The sequence below is a fragment of the Betta splendens genome, chromosome 16 (assembly GCF_900634795.4).
Source record: "Betta splendens chromosome 16, fBetSpl5.4, whole genome shotgun sequence".
Taxonomy (NCBI): Eukaryota; Metazoa; Chordata; class Actinopteri; order Anabantiformes; family Osphronemidae; genus Betta; species Betta splendens.
This window is the reverse complement of record NC_040896.2, coordinates 9,818,066-9,838,077: the sequence shown is the minus strand read 5'-3', so window position 1 is coordinate 9,838,077 and position 20,012 is coordinate 9,818,066. Positions and strand designations below refer to the sequence as shown.

General features: G+C 49.7%; 1 protein-coding gene across 2 annotated transcripts; it reads right to left on the bottom strand.

Moving 5' to 3' along the window:
• Nucleotides 1-1,725: 1,725 nt before the first annotated feature.
• fhl3a (four and a half LIM domains 3a) lies at nucleotides 1,726-19,762 on the bottom strand. 2 transcript variants are annotated; one of them, XM_029128206.2, is made up of 7 exons: nucleotides 19,550-19,762; nucleotides 9,465-9,557; nucleotides 5,737-5,907; nucleotides 4,574-4,748; nucleotides 3,311-3,480; nucleotides 3,023-3,209; nucleotides 1,726-2,899 (listed from the first exon to the last, which is right to left on the bottom strand). In XM_029128206.2, exons 3-7 carry the CDS (start codon nucleotides 5,890-5,892, stop codon nucleotides 2,748-2,750), a joined length of 840 nt encoding a protein of 279 aa, XP_028984039.1. In that variant the 5' UTR covers nucleotides 5,893-5,907; nucleotides 9,465-9,557; nucleotides 19,550-19,762; the 3' UTR covers nucleotides 1,726-2,747. The 2 variants fall into 2 exon arrangements, with proteins under 2 accessions (XP_028984039.1, XP_028984037.1); XM_029128204.3 differs by lacking the exon at nucleotides 9,465-9,557.
• Between the last annotated feature and the right edge of the window lie 250 nt (nucleotides 19,763-20,012).

The following is a 20,012-nucleotide window of genomic DNA, read 5'->3' as shown; positions in this document are numbered from 1 at the left end:
AAAACTCACCTTGAGAGTCAGAGCCTGTGGAAAAAGAGAAGCTGCTGCTTCTCGCTTGCGTTTGGAAGGGAATGATCTCCTCTGGCGTTGCAGCTGATCATCAACCTTCAGTGATTTTAGAGTCTGTGTAGAGTCACATGACATAAGCAAGAAACTGCACAACATGGATTATCCAAAAATATCAATATTTGTCGCTTTTAATCAGATTCAAAAACCATTTATCGGAAAAGTATATAAACAAGTGATGAGGACAGTATTGAAACTACTAATAACATGTAAACATACGTTTTGTCTGCTCTTTAGAAATAAAGCAGCTGCTGCAGTGACATTAGTAGTGTGAGTGTTGAATGCAGGTCAGGTGGAAGCAGACATCTGGGACTGATCCTCCCGCTGTGTTGCTCATCGTAGCTCGCTGCTATTTTCATGAAGCTAGCTTTCAGTAAGCGTTTGGGACGTGAGCCTGTATTAACACGTTTCCATCAGCCTCACGCCTCCTTTCATGCTTTTTATGGCCTTTACGGCAGCGCCTGCAGACCGCGCGTCTCTGTCTGGAGCGTGTTCTGCCATCATTGACTTCTCTACATCACTAAGTTTTAAATTCAAAGCTAGACAACGTGACGGAGCAGCAGTGACGTGTCCTGCACTGAGGATTGTGATCATATGAGCGGTAGAAACTGGGAAAGTGCAGGTTCGGGGATAATTCCAGCGCCGCTGGTTTCAGTCCTGTTGCAGATTCACACTGTTTGTGCAGCAGCTGTTGATGTTGAGGCCGTTAAATCGCCAGCCTCAGTTTTTCTCTCGAGTGTCTAACCTCTTCAGAACGTGTGAGAGTCCAGCAGCGCTGCCATTCAGGCACTTGAGGCTTCAAGTGTCAGACTTTCTCCGTGGTTTCCTGTTTTGCAGGAGCTTCTGCTGGATGTGCTTAATTCTGGGTGACAGCCATAATCGTGACACATGCAGGGAAAATACTACAGTTGGATGAGAACGGCTGTTTACGCTCCCACTATGGTTAAATTGCTGATTGGGCTCAAACCGGGGTGCGTCCAGTCTCAAACCTCTGACCTTTTCCGCTCGCTTCCACCTTATCGCTGACCCCCACAATAAAATCACCATGGAGCAACTCCAAATGTGAACATCCTCCTTCTCTCTCTCTCACCCGCTCTCTCTCTCTCCCACACACTTTTTCTCTCTCACTTCCACTACCAGTCATCCCCCCTCTCTCCCCCACGCAGCAACGACTTTTCCATTTCCTTTTTTGGTGAAAAAATCTGAAACGGAGGCAGGAAGGAGGAGGACATTTCACCAATGTCGACAGGAGAGTGAATCTGGCCGGCTGTGCGTGCGCTTCATCAAGGAGATGAAACAGTCAAGTCAGCATAAACAGCACCGTGCACTCGCTCTCCCTTTTACTTTCTCGCAAATATTTAAAGCCTACAACCGCAAACACATTTTACGTTTTTATTGCACATGCATGGGTACTCACACTTTCATGCCTTCATGCCCATCCCCCCTCAGAGCACACACACACACACACACACACACACACACACACACACACACACACACACACACACACACCATTCCTAGAAAGACTTTTTTTTTGAGCACACCAAAAGGATTTTCTCTGGCGTGACAGTAAACAGACGTCTAGAGAAAACTATGAGCTCATAAACCAGTAATGGACATTTCAGTACAGCCACAGAGTAGAAGAACTAGCCAGCAAAGGTCAGTCAGTGTAAATTTATTCAACAAGACTTCACAAGTAAGACTAACCATTGTAGCATTGAGCTATATCATTTTTTTATCATTTCTCTTACAGTATTATTGCCCTGATGGCCTCTTATGCATCTCATAAAGGTGTATTTGCCAACTCTGACTCACCAGCATCAAAGCTGAATTCATGAAATAGGTTCTTTTTATACTTTTAACACATAGAAGTAAAAACTAACAATGCAAAACAGAAGCACTAAACAGCAACAAAATGATGACAGAGGCAAAATCGTGGCAGACGGAGACACGAGCTGCGACACACAAACAGTCCTGCACCGCTTCTCAGCTTCATTTGGTTATAAAAGCTGGCTCTTTCAGCGAAGGTGATAAAATGATCCATGACGGCAAATGAAAATGAAAAGAGCGGAAATACACAACTTAGGAAAAGGTGATCTGTGCTTTGTGCAGGTCTTTGTGTTCTGATGTGTCTCATACAAAGTGCAAATGACTTTACTGATCATATCTACCATGCAGCAGAACGTGTGACCTCGTCTTTTTCTTGCTTTGACTTTGTTACATTACATTTTTGCATTCTTTACTACAGTGTCACTCCTCCTATGTACAATAAGGGCCTGCATCGTGGAAACGTGACAGGGGACAAGAGTAACGTCAGGACGTACCCTACTCTGCATCGCGGCAAATACAGTTCACACACTGAAGTGGCAGCGTGTATCAAATATAAAGGATCTTTCTGCAAAACGACTAGCACTTTGCATTTCTTTGGTTCAATAGAAACAAATGTTTTAAGGCACTCTATAACTTTGTTTAATAAAATCAATAGCGTTTGGTATTAGGGAGGCTGTGATTATGACGATTCATGGAGACAATGCAGCATCAAAACAGGATGTCACGCCCTTTACATTAATATGACCTGAGAGGCAATTTGTATAATAGCCAGGGGCTTTGGGGGGTTGAAATGCTGTGACAAAGGGCAGAAACGAATTGAAGGAAGGTTGAGCAGATGGTTAATGACCGCTCTATAGATTGCTGTGGCAGTCGCGGCACAGGATCCGGTCTCCGTCAGGGAAGAAGCCGGCGCCCACCAGTGAAACGGAGCACTGGGAGCAGGTGAAGCACGGCTGGTGCCACTGGCGGTCCTCAAACGAGATGTACTTCCCTCCGCCGAAGCCTGCGGAGAACAACGGAGCGGATTAGATGTCAGGGAAGTCAACACGACGTAGACTCCCACACGCAGCCGCGCGTGGCTGCAGTTTGAACCAGGAGGAGTCGGCGCCGTAGTCTGAGCTCTTGCCTGTTATGGGCTTGCCACAGGCCTCGCACTTCTTGGCGTACAGGTTGCCGAAGCACTTGAGGCAGTACGGGCTGTCGTCCCTGGAGGTGAAGTGCTGCCCGGCCAGCTGCGTCTTACAGCTGGTGCACACGAAGCACTCCTTATGCCACGGCTCGTCCCGGTAGGTCACGCCGCCCTTGGCCAGCGTCTGCAGAGGAGACAGGGCAGAGGCCATGTGCACAGCGGGCTCCACACCCAGGGTTCAGCCCGCCCGCGCCCGGTCACAGGGGGCGCTGAACGTCTGCGTACCTTTTTACAGCGCGTGCAGCGCGGGGCGAACTTTTCCTCATAGCAGGGCACGCAGTAGTGGTCGTCTTTGTCGGGGATGAAGGACTTGGAGCCGATGGGTTGACCACAGCTGTGGCAGATGAAACAGCCCTCGTGCCACGTGGAGCCTGCGTACTCCAGCTTCCTTGTGCCTGACAGGGAGAGAGGCGACAGGCGCAAAAAAGGAGGATGGGGAGAATTTGTCATCATTCGTCAGGATTTATTTTAAGTCATAATATCACGAGAAACCTTTCTACTGTTGGAAGCAGGTGAAAGGCCTTAAGAGAAATCAGCTAATGTCTCTGTGTCGCCTTTCACTTTTTTCATTTGGCTGATGGTGATGCAGTGGTTTGTGTGAGCAGAGTTCTAACATCTCTCAGCTTTGGTTTCCTAATCTAAAGCAAAACAAAAATCAGCTTCAAAAAAATTCCAGGTTCTGAGACATACGGTGGCTCAGTCTGCACAAATTAGCATTTAGGCAAGAGGATTTTACCAATGCAAAAATGTGAACAAACTCTAATCTGAAATACAATGCCTCCAATTATTATTGGAACATTTAAACCATTCCTAAGCAGTTGCTGCTAAACCTGAATGCAAAGCTTCTTTTCATGCAGGTTTCTACATGTCTCTGTTGCAACTATTAACTGAGTGAACCAAGTGACAAAGGAAGAGTAATATGTGTGGAAAATGTGAAATATCTGCACGACCATCTGCTGCAGGAGCAACTTTATCAGATGGGACTTTGTAAACCTTTGAGGATCCATTTCCATGGTTCAGTATTAAGTTTCCTCTCTCCTCCTGTCACTAACATAAACCACTTCTGCTCAGCTCCAGTTAGAGCGCATAAGTGTGTTTATGTGTGTTTTGAGGTGTATATGTTGTATGATATATGTCCTACTGTTGGATGGATGTTTATCCTCCTCAGGGCAACAGAGGTAAACACACAGAAACCCTGGGGTGAGTTTGCTCATACATGGCCTATAGGGTGGTTTCTAGAGCCACTGACGTATGCAGCTACTGGAATAACTGACATTCTTATCTTTCAGTATCATGAGTCTCGCAGGCCGAGGCCGCTAGGAACCGGCTCACACATCACAAGTCAATCAATAGTCAATAGTCTGTCGCATTGAGCCTCGGCTGCAGGTCGTCTGTGGACCCTCGCCTCTGTCTAAACTGCTTCAAATGTTACTTTAAGCATGAAAAGAGTGAATGAAAAAACCTAAATAAAGCCTCTGACTCTTGTACCTGGCATGACGATTTTGTCACAGGCTACACACTTGGACGAGAACTCGTTGCAGTAGCAGTCGTTGCAGAGCAAGGCGTCGTCCTGGCTGGTGAAGGGCTCGTCTGCCAGGGAGCGATCGCAGCGGAAGCAGCGGAAGCAGTGCTCATGATAATGCCGGTCCTCGTAAAAGAGCTCCTGGCAGCGGAACAGAGGGAGAAGAGAATGCTGGGCGTCACTGAACAGTTGGTTTAAGAGTCATAAATGCCTCACAGACAGAAAAACACCTTCACTGCAGTACAAGAATACAAATGCACCCACATGGAGCTTTAGCCTTGCAGTCAACTCGTCGGAGGGTTCAGGCTGCAAGACTAAACACCAACACAGGTTTCTGGTTACAGTATTGAACTGGTCTGAGTCAAACCGACAACTAATGCTGTGAGCGGTTCTGTGCACACATTGCACATACAGTACGTGCGTGATTCAGCTCGAAGTGAGCTTGCGGTCATGGGAGTGCACCGATTGCCTGCAGGGCCCTCGGCCAAAGAAGTGCAGCTTTATTTACCGACCACAACCCGAGGGTGGCGATGACCCTTGGGCCTCTTTAGCTGAGCAGCAAAGCGTGGCCCAAACGCTCAGCGTGTGCGCTGCTCAATTAAACACTTTGTGAGCATTTCGAATTAAAGGAGGACATTTCACATGATTGTGGTCAAAAGACGAGACATTCCCTCATGCCGCGTTTTTACAATCATGGACAAAACTGGTGCATTGGCTTCTGCAGACCCAGTGGAAATTGCCCGTATGTTAAATTAGCCTTTACTGTGTCTTGCCACATAAAATACACAGAACATGCCTCATTTAGCATGAATTATGCATCATTAACATGACTTAGCTCCTCTTTGAGGCATCCAAGGTCACGTCAAAACACGGCAAAAATGAGTCCAAGCTAATTAGACGTGTTCCTTCGCTGTGCTTTATCTTTGTTTAAGTTGTTAATATGTGGCGCACAGTGTGGAAGGACTGAGGTCATACGTGGGATCCATTCCAGCACATGTGAAAATAATCGTCACCAGAAACCTCCGAGCACATTAAATGAGAATTAAATTCGGTGCGTTCACCACTCGATACTGTTGTTGTGCAGCAGAGTCTCGCTGCATGTCTGATCGTGTAAAAGTGGAGGCCTCACCCGCGCGTCGTGGCCAATGAGCTCTTTGCACTCGTCACACGTGTTGGAGAACAGGCTGTCGTAACAGGGGATGCAGTACGGGCTGTCGTCCGACTGGATGTACTTGCGGCCGTACAGCGACTCTTTGCAGTTGTCACAGTCGAAGCGGTCGGCCATGGTTTTTCTTTATCCCTAAGAAAAGAACAGGCGGCATCTTAAAATACAAACACTAACAAATCCAAAGGATAAAAAAAGGAAAGTGGGAGGAAAGGGACGCAGTTTAGTGGCAGATGAGGGAGTGTGTTGAGGAATGATTCAGTCATCTTTTCCGGTGCAGCAGTTGGACATGAATATAGACTCTCACTGCCAATATTTATATTACAAATACCTCGACTTGTACCAGCAGTGGAGGTGAGCTCAAACAAAACATTCAGCGCAAGTGGAAAGAGAGAGCGAGAGAGAGAGAGGAAAATAGACAGTGACAAAAGAGGTGCTACAGAAGTTTTATTGGTGTGTGATAAAGGTGCAGCACCAAATACAAACGTGACGAAATAGAAATAAAGCTGTGCGAAGCCTCGCATCACACACACCTGTAAATATTTATGAGAGCACGGACACAAGCAGAGACCCGGCGAAGCATTTGTGAGTGTTTGAGTATGTGTCAGCGTCCCAGACACTTGAAGCTGCCGGAGCGCGATTCCCAGCGAACGGCTGCCTTTGGGCAAAGCGATGCCGCTGCAGATGCTGCAGACGATGCCGCTGCAGATCCTGCAGACTTTCCTCTGTGACTGAGCCCACGACGCAGCGACGGGATAATATTTGGAGAGCACTGTGGACACGATATCGAGCTGCCAAAACATTACGGCATGGCTGGAGGGAAGCCCAGTGATAAGTGATACACCCCCCCCCCCCCCCCCCCCCCCCCTTGGCAGGACGGACCGCTGGATGCTCACTCCCACCGCCAAGTAAAAATAATCACCTCCGATATAATAATCAATCACACATCAAACCGGCCCCGTGCTGCCTGTCTTACACAGAGAGGAACAGCGGACGAGCGAGCAAACACAAACACACGTGTGGTGGAAGAAAAGAGAGCACAAAGCCAGATCAAACAGGATCCGTCATCAAAGAGAAGCCGAGAGCCAGATTCTGTTTCAGCCGCTCGTAATCAGTCGAGGGGAGAAGAGGCACGATCCAACAGACCCTCGAAGTTTAACCCGGTGACACACACACACACACACGCACACGCACGCGCTCACACGCACGCACGCACGCACACACACACACGCACGCACACACACACACACGCACGCGCTCACACGCACGCACACACACACACACGCACACGCACGCACGCACGCACACACACACACGCACGCGCTCACACGCACGCACGCACGCACACACACACACACACACACACACACACACACACACCTCTCCATCTGACGTCAGAGTGCATTCCGGTAATAAGCACATGTGGGCGGTCTGTGTGACCAGCAGAGCTCAGCTGTGACCTTAACTTTACCTGTCACAGTAACAGAATGGGTCAAGGCGTGACTCACAAAGCCAGAGCCTCCCCACTACTTTAGTCACATGCAGTCTCCACAAGTGTTTAATTACCTTCTGATTTGTGCAACTTTGAGTAAACTAACCTAGTTTGCCAGCGGTCGGATGAGATTAAATAACAGAGAACTTATCAACAGATGGCCAGGTGACTGTAAAGCCCAGTAACTAGTGCACCGTTTGACTCCCAGGTCTTGTCGTTTCCATGTCGGTGCCTAAGTGGCCAAGCCTGAAATGAACTCCTGATGGCACAGGCTCTCACAGAGAGAGGCATGACGTTAGTGCTGTGACCTCTGGTGCCACGGAGTAAGACGTGACTGATCCAAAACCCAGAGGAGAGCAGAAAAAGAGCGCGAGCTTCAGTTCTCACAGGGCTTTTATCAGCCAGCTTCCGACAAACGTCCGTCCGTCCGCCCCTGGCCCAGACCCGGTGACTAAGAACCTCATTCTGGGTTAATAGTGTTCCCAAATACCAGAGCTGTGACTGAATTCGGCCCCCTGGGAAAAGTGTGGGCTTCAAGGAAATCACCACTGCCTCCTCACTGGACGACGGTGCAGAAATATTGTGCACAGCATAATCGCGGACAAAGCAGGGATCTGTGTTTAATAAATCAACTGTGCATTCCAGAGCCGACACAGTCCGACTGAGAGGCTGAAATGCACTAAATATAATGTCAGTGTGTATGTGGGTCCGAGTGCGTGGCTCTGCAGATATGTGATTTCCTTAAGCCTCACAAAGCCACTGCTTGATAAAAGCCTTAAAAACACATTCTCGTGCTTTTCGCTTGAGCGTCTGATCTTCTTTGCTTGTTTTCTGCCTGTTTTCGCACACCTGGCTGGAAGATAGCGGAGAAATGTCAAGGCTGCTCTGCAGCCGTCATCACAACGCGGCCGCCTGAGAGGGGGCGAAGCTCAGGGCCAGCACAAACCCGGTCCGGTCCGGTTCCACAGGCGGACCCGCTAATCCCCGGCCCAAACTCTGCTCACGCTCCGGTTAATATAAATGAGCAGTCCACACAGCCTGCAGGGAGCAACTCCCCACCAGAAGAAGTGACGCTGACGGAAGCCGTGGACGGCGTGTGGCATCCAGAGCGCGGAGCAGAATCACAGCACCACGACGTGAACGCGTGTCTGAGCTCAGCAGTGGCTCAGTGTGAGTGATGAGTGTGAGAGTCAGTGTGGGTACAGTCATCCTGGGGTTGAACGCACGCCCATTATGAGTATTAGTCCACAGGTGTTCAGTTCCCTCCATGACTTTGCAGGATCCACACACAGACTAAACAAATAAGGTCGACATAGAAACTGCTTTAAAATGCTCAGATTAGGGACTTGAAAGCCGTAGCAGCTACAAACGCCTCCATCACTTCTTACTGTGTGAATGGTTCGTCAGCAGATGAGACTCACGCTTCAAAGGCAGGTTGCCCTAAAGGGAGAGACGTCTGCTTCGCTTCACACAGGTCCCAGAGGGAGCGATGAAGTAATGGAGGCGAAATCACACACACACACATACACACACACACACACACACACACACACACACACACACACACACACACACACACACACACACATGAAATAAAAGTGAAGGAGGTGACATTTAGGGGCAAATGAATGTTGGAGCAGAGTCTTAAACCAACGACAAAGTCTTAAATCAAATTAGAGAAAAAGTGAAATGTCTGCATTTAGATAAACACTTTTACGCTGCACTCTGTCTGGTGCCTGGAGATCATCCAGACACTGTAAAGCTTCTTGGCTGGGTTTGAGATGGGGAAAAACGGCACTGGACACTTAAGAATATCATTTGTGGGCCTTGTCGAGCATATCAGAAATAAAATACAATGTCAAAAACACACTTCAGAAAAGTTCATTTGTGTCTCGGTCCAGTGGCCACTTGAAAGGAGCCTGATGGAGATGTCTGCTGTCTGATCCTATTTATTCCATCCTCACGGCCGTAGAAGACTTTCCATTCGGTGACTAATGTGCAAAGGCAATGGCCTGAATTGCACAAGAGGTTTTGTGAGGTTTCTGTTTATGACACAATTACGTTCACGTTTTCCTTCAAAGGCCGAGCAGCTGAGGTCAGGTCCTTTGGGAGACGACTCCAAATCCACATATTCTTCAGGACCAGTCATTCTTCAAACTAAATGGCATCAACATAACTAATTGTTTTCATGGATATTTACCATTTTGGTCAAAGGCATTCCAGGGTTATGCTGCGTGAGTCTAACTGGTGACGTGCTGTGTCCTGTCTCTCAGCGAACCAGAGGAATGAAACGCTGTAAATGAAACGAGACACTGGGCAGTGAATCTTATCACAGGAAGAGGAGGAAATCGCCCATGAATGAGATAATGCTGAGGAAAGTCTCCTGCACTGCGATGCCACTTTAGCGCAATATCTGTTCAGAAAAGTTGTGACATTATTGTTAACCAGAAAACCAGAAGCGCAACCGTCATCCAGATATTTAAGCCTCTGCGGACGTCACAGTTTTCGCTTTGGATTTCCACTAAGCCTGATGTGCTCTGGTGTGGGTTGTGTCATATTGGAGAATCTAGGCCACCCACAGTCTCGTGACTCCATATTAGACTGGAACTACTGGGAACTATTTCATCCAGCGAGCTCAACCTCGGTGGGCGCCTTGTGTGGGTTGGTGGGGGCTGGTGCTGCAGGACCACCTGAGCCCGCTCCTCTGCAGAGGCCTCGGCCAGACTGGAGGACAGACTGCAGACCAGACGGTGGAATGCTAACCTGTTATTGTCCCTGAGCAGTTAAACACTGGCTGGTGTGGAGTGGGAGGCGACAGAGGGCTCAAATGAAAGCCAACATCATAAACATAAAGGGGCCAAATGAGTACCTGCAGCTGAAAATGTCACCACGGCCTTTGTAATTTGTCCCTCCTTGGCAACGTTTAATGACCATGCAAGTGTGGGGATACGACTTGATGTCTTTTAATATTAGCTTTGAATCTGTTGCGCCATTAGAGGAAAGCTACGAGCGAACAGCAGCTGGCCTTGAAGAACCAAACATCACAGCTTTGGAACTCCGTTATTAAAAAGATGTAAAACAGTAATTTAGGTGCAAAGATAAACAAACCCAGCGCATCTTAGACTGATGCATGTGTTTAATCCCACTTAAAACGCATAAGCGGACACACCGAGGCCTGAGGACGCACTTGCAAGGAGGACGACGTGTTTATGAACTTTGACAAATGCAATTGTCTCATGTGTCCCCACAAGCCTGCCTCGGTCCCAACGTTCCCCCGTTCTCCACCGACACCAAACAATAACATCGCAATTACGCTAAATCATACAGTGGCGTCCTAACCACCAGGAGGGAAAGTCTGGAACGCAAGAATGAATCTGAATTTATTTTTATATCACAGCGTGGACAGCCAAACGGTTTGTCTTCTTTTTGAAGAAAAAAAAAAAAAAAAGGTTGCCATACATTAGTGCTACACATCTGGTTTGCATTGGGGGAAAATATGCAGTCAACTCCTGTGTGCCAGTGAAGGTTTCAGAGAGTCACTGACTGGAGAATGCAGGGAGCTCGTCTCTTTTTTCCTCATTTCCTCCCTGCTGGTATTCGCTGGTAAACGTTTAGATGGCGGAGGTAAAACTGGAGCCAAGGTGTGAAAAGACAGGGCGAATCTGGAGAGCTAGAAAAATCTTCACCGTGCAAGGATCTTTGAATAGGTGATCTCTGAATAGGTGATAGGTGGCGGGAAGGAACAGGAAGTGTGAACGAATAAAAGCGGATGCAGACAATAAACTGGTCTGAAAGGTTGGAGAGTTATGCATTTTTGGATTAAAGAGTTGATCTACGGCCTCTGTATGAGAGGAAGACTCATCATTTCACACCGAATAAGGCCATTTTTCCCAGAAACCCCTTTACTTCTTAAGGCCCAAGGACAGACGTGTCCAAAAAAGTCTCTCTCTGTTACCATCTTGACATCATCACGTTATCCTCGTCCCCCGGAGTTTGATGAGCCAAGGAATATGTCACGGTCCCTTTGGAACATCGGGCATTTGCTTTGGCGATGCAGCCACTAGTGTAAAACCCCAGAGGAGGAAGTTCAGCTCCCAGAAGGGGAACAGAAAGAACCCGCTCTGATGCAAGACCGCGACACAAAAGCAAAATACCAACTGCTGCCTGTGACTGTGCTCCTAAACGGACACGGAGGCATGTTGCATGTTTTCAAAATGAAAAATTACCTGTGGTTTGCTTCTATAAATAAAACAAACCGACTTGAATCATCACTGTCAGAAGATTTAGAGCCCGTTTCACATCCTGATATGGATGTGAGGCACGTGGCTTTGAGCTGCTGCTGTGGAGGTTTGGACTATGAAATCCCAGAGGCTTTTGCAGATTCTTTGGCTTAGTTGCACCTAAATTCAGCTTTTACAGTAAATTGTTCACAAGATTTTGATATTTTCCTAGACTTTTCTGCTATTGTCCTTAGCTACTGTTTGGCAGAAGTGTGTGGAAGACAGCTTTGTGGCTTATGGTTATGCAGTGTAAGTCCAGATACTCCTGTTTCTCACGTGCTCCATTAAAAATGAAGGTTTTCTTGCTTCTGAAAAGGTAAAAATAAAAACCCCAGGGAATACATCATCATTTGAACCCACTCATTTACTCATTACAGTGGCTTTGTGGCTGTAAGCGACCCTTGGACACAAAATGGCTCCTGCAGCTGGTCACTCCCAGGTGGTCTCCTAATCCTGCTGAGTCAGCGCTACCAGCCTGGACATCAAGGAGCCGGGCTAAAATTTCACAAGTCGAACACTCGGCGATCTGAGCACGCCGCACACACGCAGCACACGCCCACGACTGCAAGCAATTATTCATAAGTCACTGAGACCTGTGGCTCGTGGCCGCCGTGATGGCACCTGACCCGGAGGTTAAATCTCACACGGGGCTTTTTCAGTTCTGCTCCTAAACATACCTCCCAACATCCCCGCACATGAATATTCAGTTAGTTGTTAGAAGCAAGTGGACCATCGCAGGCCAAGAAACAGAGAAAACTCGAGGGGGGTCGGCCAAACGCGGAGCGATGAGCATTTCCAGTATGAGCAGCCATTTTTTCCCCTCGCATGCGCATCGCCATGGCAACGTGTAAACATGGCCCTCATTCGCCTGGACCATAGAGCTCTTGGCAGGTAACGTGTAGCTCCTGTTTCATCCTGCGCTGCACTGATGTACTGTAGGGCACAACCCCACAGTTTATTAGCAATAGTGTGGAAATGTGAAAACTGATGTGGTGACAATAAAAAAACACTTAAACGTATAGTTTCTATTTTAAAACTCCACACCACAAAACAAAGGTCCAAATATTGATGCAGTAACGCGTTGGGAGCTCTGAAACGCCACCACCACTTTACTGTCATAAAAACACAGCGTCTTCCTCCTTTGCTTCGCTATTTGCTGTTTGGATCCAACGCCATGCAGTTCGTTTCCTACTGTACAAAGGCCTCTCTATCCCCCGCATGCACACACGCTGTGCTTCTTCCTCTCACCCCAAACACTGACATCTCTGCCTCTCCTCACAAACGCACATCTGCAAACGCACACCTGCGACGACAAACAGGCGCTTTATGTCTAAACACAGTCCAAAGTTGCGGAGGCCGTCGCGCCGTGCACGCGCGCGCGCACGTGAACGCACAAGGCCGAGCGCCGAAGAGGGATGAAACGAAAAAACAAACAGCAGCCGAAGCGCGGGACAATGGGAGACTTGTGCAGGAAGAGGAGACACAGTAAACAGCTGCATACACACACCCGCTGCTTGTTCAGGGGTCTTTGTGGAGACTTCCTGTCGAGTGCTATTACTGCTCATAATCACAACCCCCTTGATCTGCTGGAGCTGATAACATCAAACAATTTGACGGGCTTAGGAAATGATTCTCAGATAAAATGGCAAGATCTTGTAATAGCAATTCAAACACGGGGAGTCGACCAGAAAAATGGGACAACGGTTGCTTTGAGTCACGCGTCGGCTCATTTTCGCCTAAAAAAGCCAAACACACGCTGAGGAACTTGAGCAGAATCGGGGAAGTTCACGTGTGCGCGTTGAACACTGATGGAGTTCAGTGACCTGAGGGTCATTTGTCCCTCTTGCCATAACACCACCAGAACGTCGCGGCGCTGAAATGCAGCAGACAGAGCGTGCTGCTGGAATGAGCTCACTTCAAAGGTGTCCATAAATCACGCTGCCATGCGTCCAGAGCCGCCTCCACCCCTTTGGCTCTGCACGTCCTCTGCTCGCTCACCCTACCACCCACCCCTCCGCCAGCCGTCCTCTAGTCTGGGCTCAGACCTGCTGCCTTTGTGCTCTCCTTGTCCCTTTGAGCGTTTGGATCCAACCAGGACCAGGACAGCTGCATTTGATTGTGCAGCAAATAAGTGAGGGGTTGAAGCTGAAGACGAAGGGGTGGAGGGGAAGTGCTGATGATTAACATTGGCATTAAGATCCAATAATTTCTTTAGTAGACCATAGATCTTAGTGGATTTGGCACATTTCCTTAAAATGTGGAAAAAAAGCGACAAAGTCAGGAATTCTATAGGCGGTTTCTCGACTTTGCTGGAAGGAAGCTGCAATCCGTCAGGCCCTTATCTCCCAGAGTCGCCGGCTGGGATCTCTTTATCATGCAGCCATGCAAAACACCATTCATCTTCTCCACCTAATTCATTATCGGTGATAAAATGCAAAGTCCCAGCCGCCGTTGTTAAACGGAGAGACACTGTGAAAACAGGTGCTTTTGGTAAACACTGATAGCGCCGCTAAATGATGTTGCTCTCCAACTAGACCTGTCTATCGCGTTCGATCTATTAACCACGATGCTTGACCGACTCGTGTCCGACCTCTTTCTGCTTTTATCCCGCTCACCTCCTCTGCAGACGGCTCCTCTGGCCCCTGGGGAATACGGAAATAGTGGCAGACACAAAACAGACACAAATTACCTTAGAAGCTACTCCGGGCCCAGGGTTCCTGCTGTGGCACCGAGGCCTCTTCATCAATCAAGTGGAGTGTAAATGTCTGTCACCCGTTGTGTAAAATAGGAGGATATATGGCTTTGCCTTGACTATAAGACTAGCAGCAGCATGCAGTGGCACAGGAAAATCAAAGTTAAGGCTGTGACCAGTGACTATCAGCACGCAGGACTCCTCATGCTACGGGATGCGGCTTCTTTGGCTCCATGATTCAACCTTAGAGCAGTGTCTTTGTCAGACGTGCATTGGGATGAGGGGAGCAGGGTGTTGGAGGGGGCTGGAATGCTTCCACGGTGAGGTCATGGTGCTTGTGTCACCGGCCCGCTGCTGTGCTGCGCTCCGCTCTGCTCACCGTCTGGCCCCCATTTTACCCATTGATCTCATTTCCATTGCCAGCACTGACTGTGGTTCTGTTTGAAGCTGCATATTTAGGGGCATTAAAGCACTGACAGAATTGCAAACGTATGGTGGAATGTAGATGAGGAAGAAAACAAATAAATGAACTCTGCAACGTCGGCGTCTGGCAGCGTTCGTGGAAGTGGGAAATCTCATTTTTGGCACTGAAGTATAATAAAATCGCAGTACTTCTGTAAACGTTTGTACATTTCAAATGTAAACATGAGAATGTGGTGCTTACATTTCCTGTTGTGTTACCAAGATCAAGAGCTTACGTTACACAGAGACGTGGCTCATTTGCACTTCGCTGCTGCGACGGCGACCGAGCTCCGTCTCTGCAGGTTGTTTGACGGAGTGCCGGCCACGCAGGGAAGAAGTGTACACTACATCAAGCTGTCAGACGTAATGGGCTCGGTACGTGTCACAACCTTCCTTCTACATCAAGGGGACGGCTTCAGTTTAAGGCGTGTGCTTCAGTTTAATGTCCGCGAGCTGCTCAGTGGTTCTTAGCAGCCAGCACAGAGCACCGCTGTTAACTGTCCAATGAAATCCACACGACGACTCACTGTGCGGATGCTGATTGCAGCAGATGGGACAAAAATAGCATTTCTTTTAGGAAAAGGTGCGGCTACGAGCGGTGGTTTGTGCTTTCAGTCTCATTTCTTTGACACCGGAGGCCCATGAACGAGTGAACCACGGACCCCAGTGCGATCTCCTGCTCGGGAACGCAGTGCACTGTAGCAAAGCCACTTCCCCAATTACAGCACGCTTCATTACGCGAGGCGATGACGGCCGACGCCGTGGAGGAGTTGCAACACGTTTCACCTCTCGCGATCGAGCGAGACGCGGTGCACAGAGTAAAACAGGCACGGCAGGGAGTCTAGTGTGTGTTCGATTACTCTGCTCTGTCAGATGCACCCACGGGCGGTGCTGGTGGACCGGCGCCACTCCCCTCTCCATCCCATCCCTCCATCCTGCCCTCCGCAGCTCTCTCTCTCTCGCTCGCCCCCATATCGTAAATGACCGTCATCTGGTCCCATCGCGCGGCTGGCGGCCTTTTATAGCCACAGCGGGGCCGCTTGCTGCCATTTATGGCTCCTGGAGGACGCGGCTCCGCGGCCGGTCAGCGCGCTGCAGAGTGGAGGTGAGAGACGACGGGGAAGCTGAGGAGGCCAAGAAACATCCTGCTTGCATTCAGCGCGACTCTGACAGCTTTACAAAATAGTGTCAAAACGATGCCAAGTACACTCTCCTCTGTGTACTCTGAAAAGGCCACAACTGTCAGAGACGCTTCTCTGCACGGCCAGTGACTGACACAAATCCCCACCTCGGTGTGTGGAGCCCGTCTGGCTTGTCTCAGCTTGTTTCCTCTATACAGACTGCTGTCTCTACAACAGAGACATACAGACGAAAGTGAGAGGATGAGACAAGCGGGAGACATAAAGGAGAAGAACGATGAGGGAGATGCTGTAACGCATTCCTCATCACTCACTAGTTTCATCACGCAGAGCAGCTTTTTAACAGTGTTTACGTTCAGACGGGGGGGACGCGCTCGCTCACAGCTGCGCGTCAAATAAACAGCCTCCATTTATCAGAGGCAAGACAACACACATCAAATTTAAACAAGCCACGGCTCTTCGGGTTCTTCTGGTTCACGGCTGGAGGACAGCGGCCTTGTGCAACGCGGAGAGTGTTTCTGCATGTTGGATGGAAGCCTCGTCGCACGCCCACGCGCTCGACTCAACTTCCGGTGCCACGATGTCACCGTCCGGGTTCGTACGTTGCCGATAGGAGAGATCTGCTCCCAACAAAAGCCGTGACCTCCTGTTTAAAGGTGCGGAGGACGGGGCCTCTCCTGTCTGGTCTCATTACCTCAAACACTGGAGGAATTCTCCTCGCCCCAACATTCTTCTGCTCAAGTGCCTGCATTAACCACACGTAATCCTATGATGTAATCATTAGCCACAGTCCAACTTAACTATTAGTTATATGAATTTAAAATACATACTGCATTACCACCATGTCCACAGGCTTTAAATCTGGGCCACCCCTCAATATTCTCTGCTCTGCTGCTTCATACAAATGGCTGAGTTGGTTTCCACTTTGCTGACACAATGTTTAGAAATGGACAACATTTAACTCCTGCACTGAAATGTTGTGTTACCCCATTGTATTTAATTATTGTGCAAACAGTGACAAGGATCCAGGGCCTAGTTTTCAGGAACAGATCGAGGCTCAGCTCAGGATGGAGGAGCCGGTGCCTGCTTTGCACTCACTTCGTCATCACCCTTCTTTCATCATGTCCTCGGAGTTGTACGTGCCATTCCCTTCTACTATAGCATGACCCCAGCCCTCCCCTTAGGCGAGGGTGCAGGGAAACAGTCACAGCGTGACTCACGCACATCCTCGACACGCGCTCGTACGCTGACGAAGACGCAGCAGTGAATCATCATTACACAAACCAGTGAGGAAGAAGCCAGACATGGTGTGGGCCTATTGTTACTAGGTATTAGGTGCAGGGTTTAAAATGAGGTATTTCCTTTGAAAACAGCCACTGCTTGGAGAACAGGAGGTAAAACAAGGTGCAGACCTGTAATGGCCGCCCTGAGGGGACGTAATTATCTCATTAGCGCAGAGTCAGTTACCGCCGCTGCTCCCTCGCTGCTTATTTAATTTTTACTTGATTTCTTTACATGAAACCGCTCCCTCGTGCGCAGTGAGCGGGGAAGCAGAGCGCGGCAGGACGAGTGGATGCCGTGGACGGTGCGTGAAACCCCCCCACGGGGCCGGGCCCGCGGGATCACCTTTCAGCCGCGAAGCAACAAAGCATCCGCGGAGGAAGCCGCGCCGCCCCCACAATAACAACACCTGCCCCCCCCCCCCCCCCCCCCCCCACGCAGGAAACCGCTGCCGCTGCGGCCACGCGCCCACCGAACGCGAAGGGTCCGGATCCGTGAACGCCTGTGACGTTTCAGAGGGGAGACAGACGTGACGCTGCTTTAATCACTGCAGGCGGCTGAAAGCTGGACCGTGTTTTGGAAGCACGTGAATAGAAGGTGGAAACAGGGCCCGCGTCCCGGTGGCTCTGCTGGAATGTGCCACCTCAAACTGAGGCGTGACGAGGGAGAACGTTAGGTGAATGAGCGCTCCGTGATCAGGGACACACCCCGAATCCTACCCAACGTGATGACACATGCCTGGAGCAAACGTGAAGAAGGAAAGGAGAAATATTCATATTTTTCAAACGTGCTCAGTATGTGACAGGAGGTAGCGGAAACAAAGCGGACAGCGGCAAACGGCACTACTTCAACTTAAATACAAGTTCTGTTCTCAAAGCACCTGCAACCGCTCGACGGCCAATTCCCCGTCATTATCGGACGGATTTCAAACCACGCCAACCCATAAAAGCAGCCTCCACCAGTCCGAGCCCGCAGCCAAAGCCCGCTGCAGCCGAGAGCTGGCCGGGCTCCAGCCGCCACGCGGGGCCGACCTTTGGAAAACACTGAGACCTCTGAAGAATGCGGCCGCGGTCAGAAACGGAGGACGGAGGCAAACAGGCGCGCTACGCGGCCCGACGTCCCACAAGCTGAGAGAGACCCAACGTCTGGCTTTACCGTGAAGCTGTGTGACAGTGGGTGTCAGGCGTGAACGGCTTCCTTTAAGGTGAAGCAGCAGACAGGTGCTCCAGTAACAGCTGCGACGCTGATCCGACTAACGGCTAAAAGCCGTTTCTGCTCGACCGGGCTGAATCCTGGGATCGAGGTCGTTTCTTCTCGCTCACATTACCCTCACTGTTATTAACGGGGCAGTGAGAAAGCAACTTGGGGCCACGAGTTTAAAAATGAACTCTGGAATTCAGACGGTTTGGGGTTTGATGTATATCCAGTGACAGGTGACAGTTATTAAAATAAAGAAAACGGAGGCGGAACCAGACGAACAGGCTCCTTCGATTGGTGGAAGCAACAACCTACGTCTAAGCCCAGTTATAAAAAAAATAAACAGCTCACACTGTACGTTTCCAAGAAAATCCTCTTGAGCAATTTTGGCCCAACACAAACACCCACTGCTTCACTTTCCCACCTCTCCCTGAGACAACGCAACAGGTGATGCACCGAACAGTCATCGCCATGGTGACACGCGCTATGTGCGATGATGTATGCCCACGACACATGCGGGCACGCCCTGCACAGGCGCACGCCGCCCGAGAGGTCCCACCTCCAAGTTTAGCCCGAGGAACTCCGCTCCCAGAGGCCTCCGATTCGCCTCATTCAGCTGGAGCTTCAACAGTTGTTCCATGATCCTCTATCAGCGAGTCACAGCTCCTCCACTGGCTTCATTCGCATTATAGGGCAGGTGTGGGGCTGTGATTAGGGGAAAAAACAAGAGACGGCAGACGGAGAATAACCAGACCCCCCCCCCCCTTCACAGGAAGTGGGTTTGTTATGTAGTTACTGCAGACTTCCCTGTGTTTAACTAAGGTGTGAAGTCTAAGGACGGGTGTCACTCTGCAAAGCCCACGCCTGCTTCTATTCTCACCAAAGAGCAAAGACTCCCTGAATAAACAATCGAACAGATTGTACGAACAGCAGCATCCTCCACCGACAGGTTAATACCACTATCACAGCACATCAGGATTAACTTATAAACTGTGGCCTTTGTCCTGGAAGGAAAAAAAGCTTCTTCCCCAAACGCTGTCATTAGCATTAATTACAGCTTTAAACCGGTGGCACTAATGCCAGTAATTACATCGCTTGAACTTTGTCATTCATTCCCTCCTGAAATCACTTCAGATTCTGGATCCACTGCCACGAGGCGAACGCGTTCCCCGGTCACGATTCACGTCATGGAGCGAGGAAAACACCCGGTACGTGTAAAACCAGCGGATCCTACCAGCGGCGGCGCGTGCAGCCTGACAGCCGTAACCGCCTCCCGTGGCGTCAGGGCGGGACCGGGACCGGGACCGGGACCGGGTCCGGGACCAGTGGCTCGTTCGCTGCTCCGGCGGCTCAGGAGCGTCTCCCGCCTGGTGCGGAACTTTTCGCCTTCCGTCAGACTGCAGTGAAACTTCGGCGGCGACTGATGCGGCGCGCCGGCTACTTTTGTCTTACTACTGAGGAAGTTGCTGTGAGTCACAGGATCCCGCCCCCCGCTCCAGCCCTCATCCCTCCCTCCGTCTCCCAGCAGCGGCTTCAAACGGGACCAGAGTGTGGGTGTGGAATCTGGACCACGGGCCGCTCTATTCACTTACTACCCGCTCAATTACACACGTGTGTGACTTTCTAGGGTTCTTCTATTACATTAGATACTCCACTAGTAATTTTTGTTAACTTTGTTAAAGTTCAAAATAAATTGT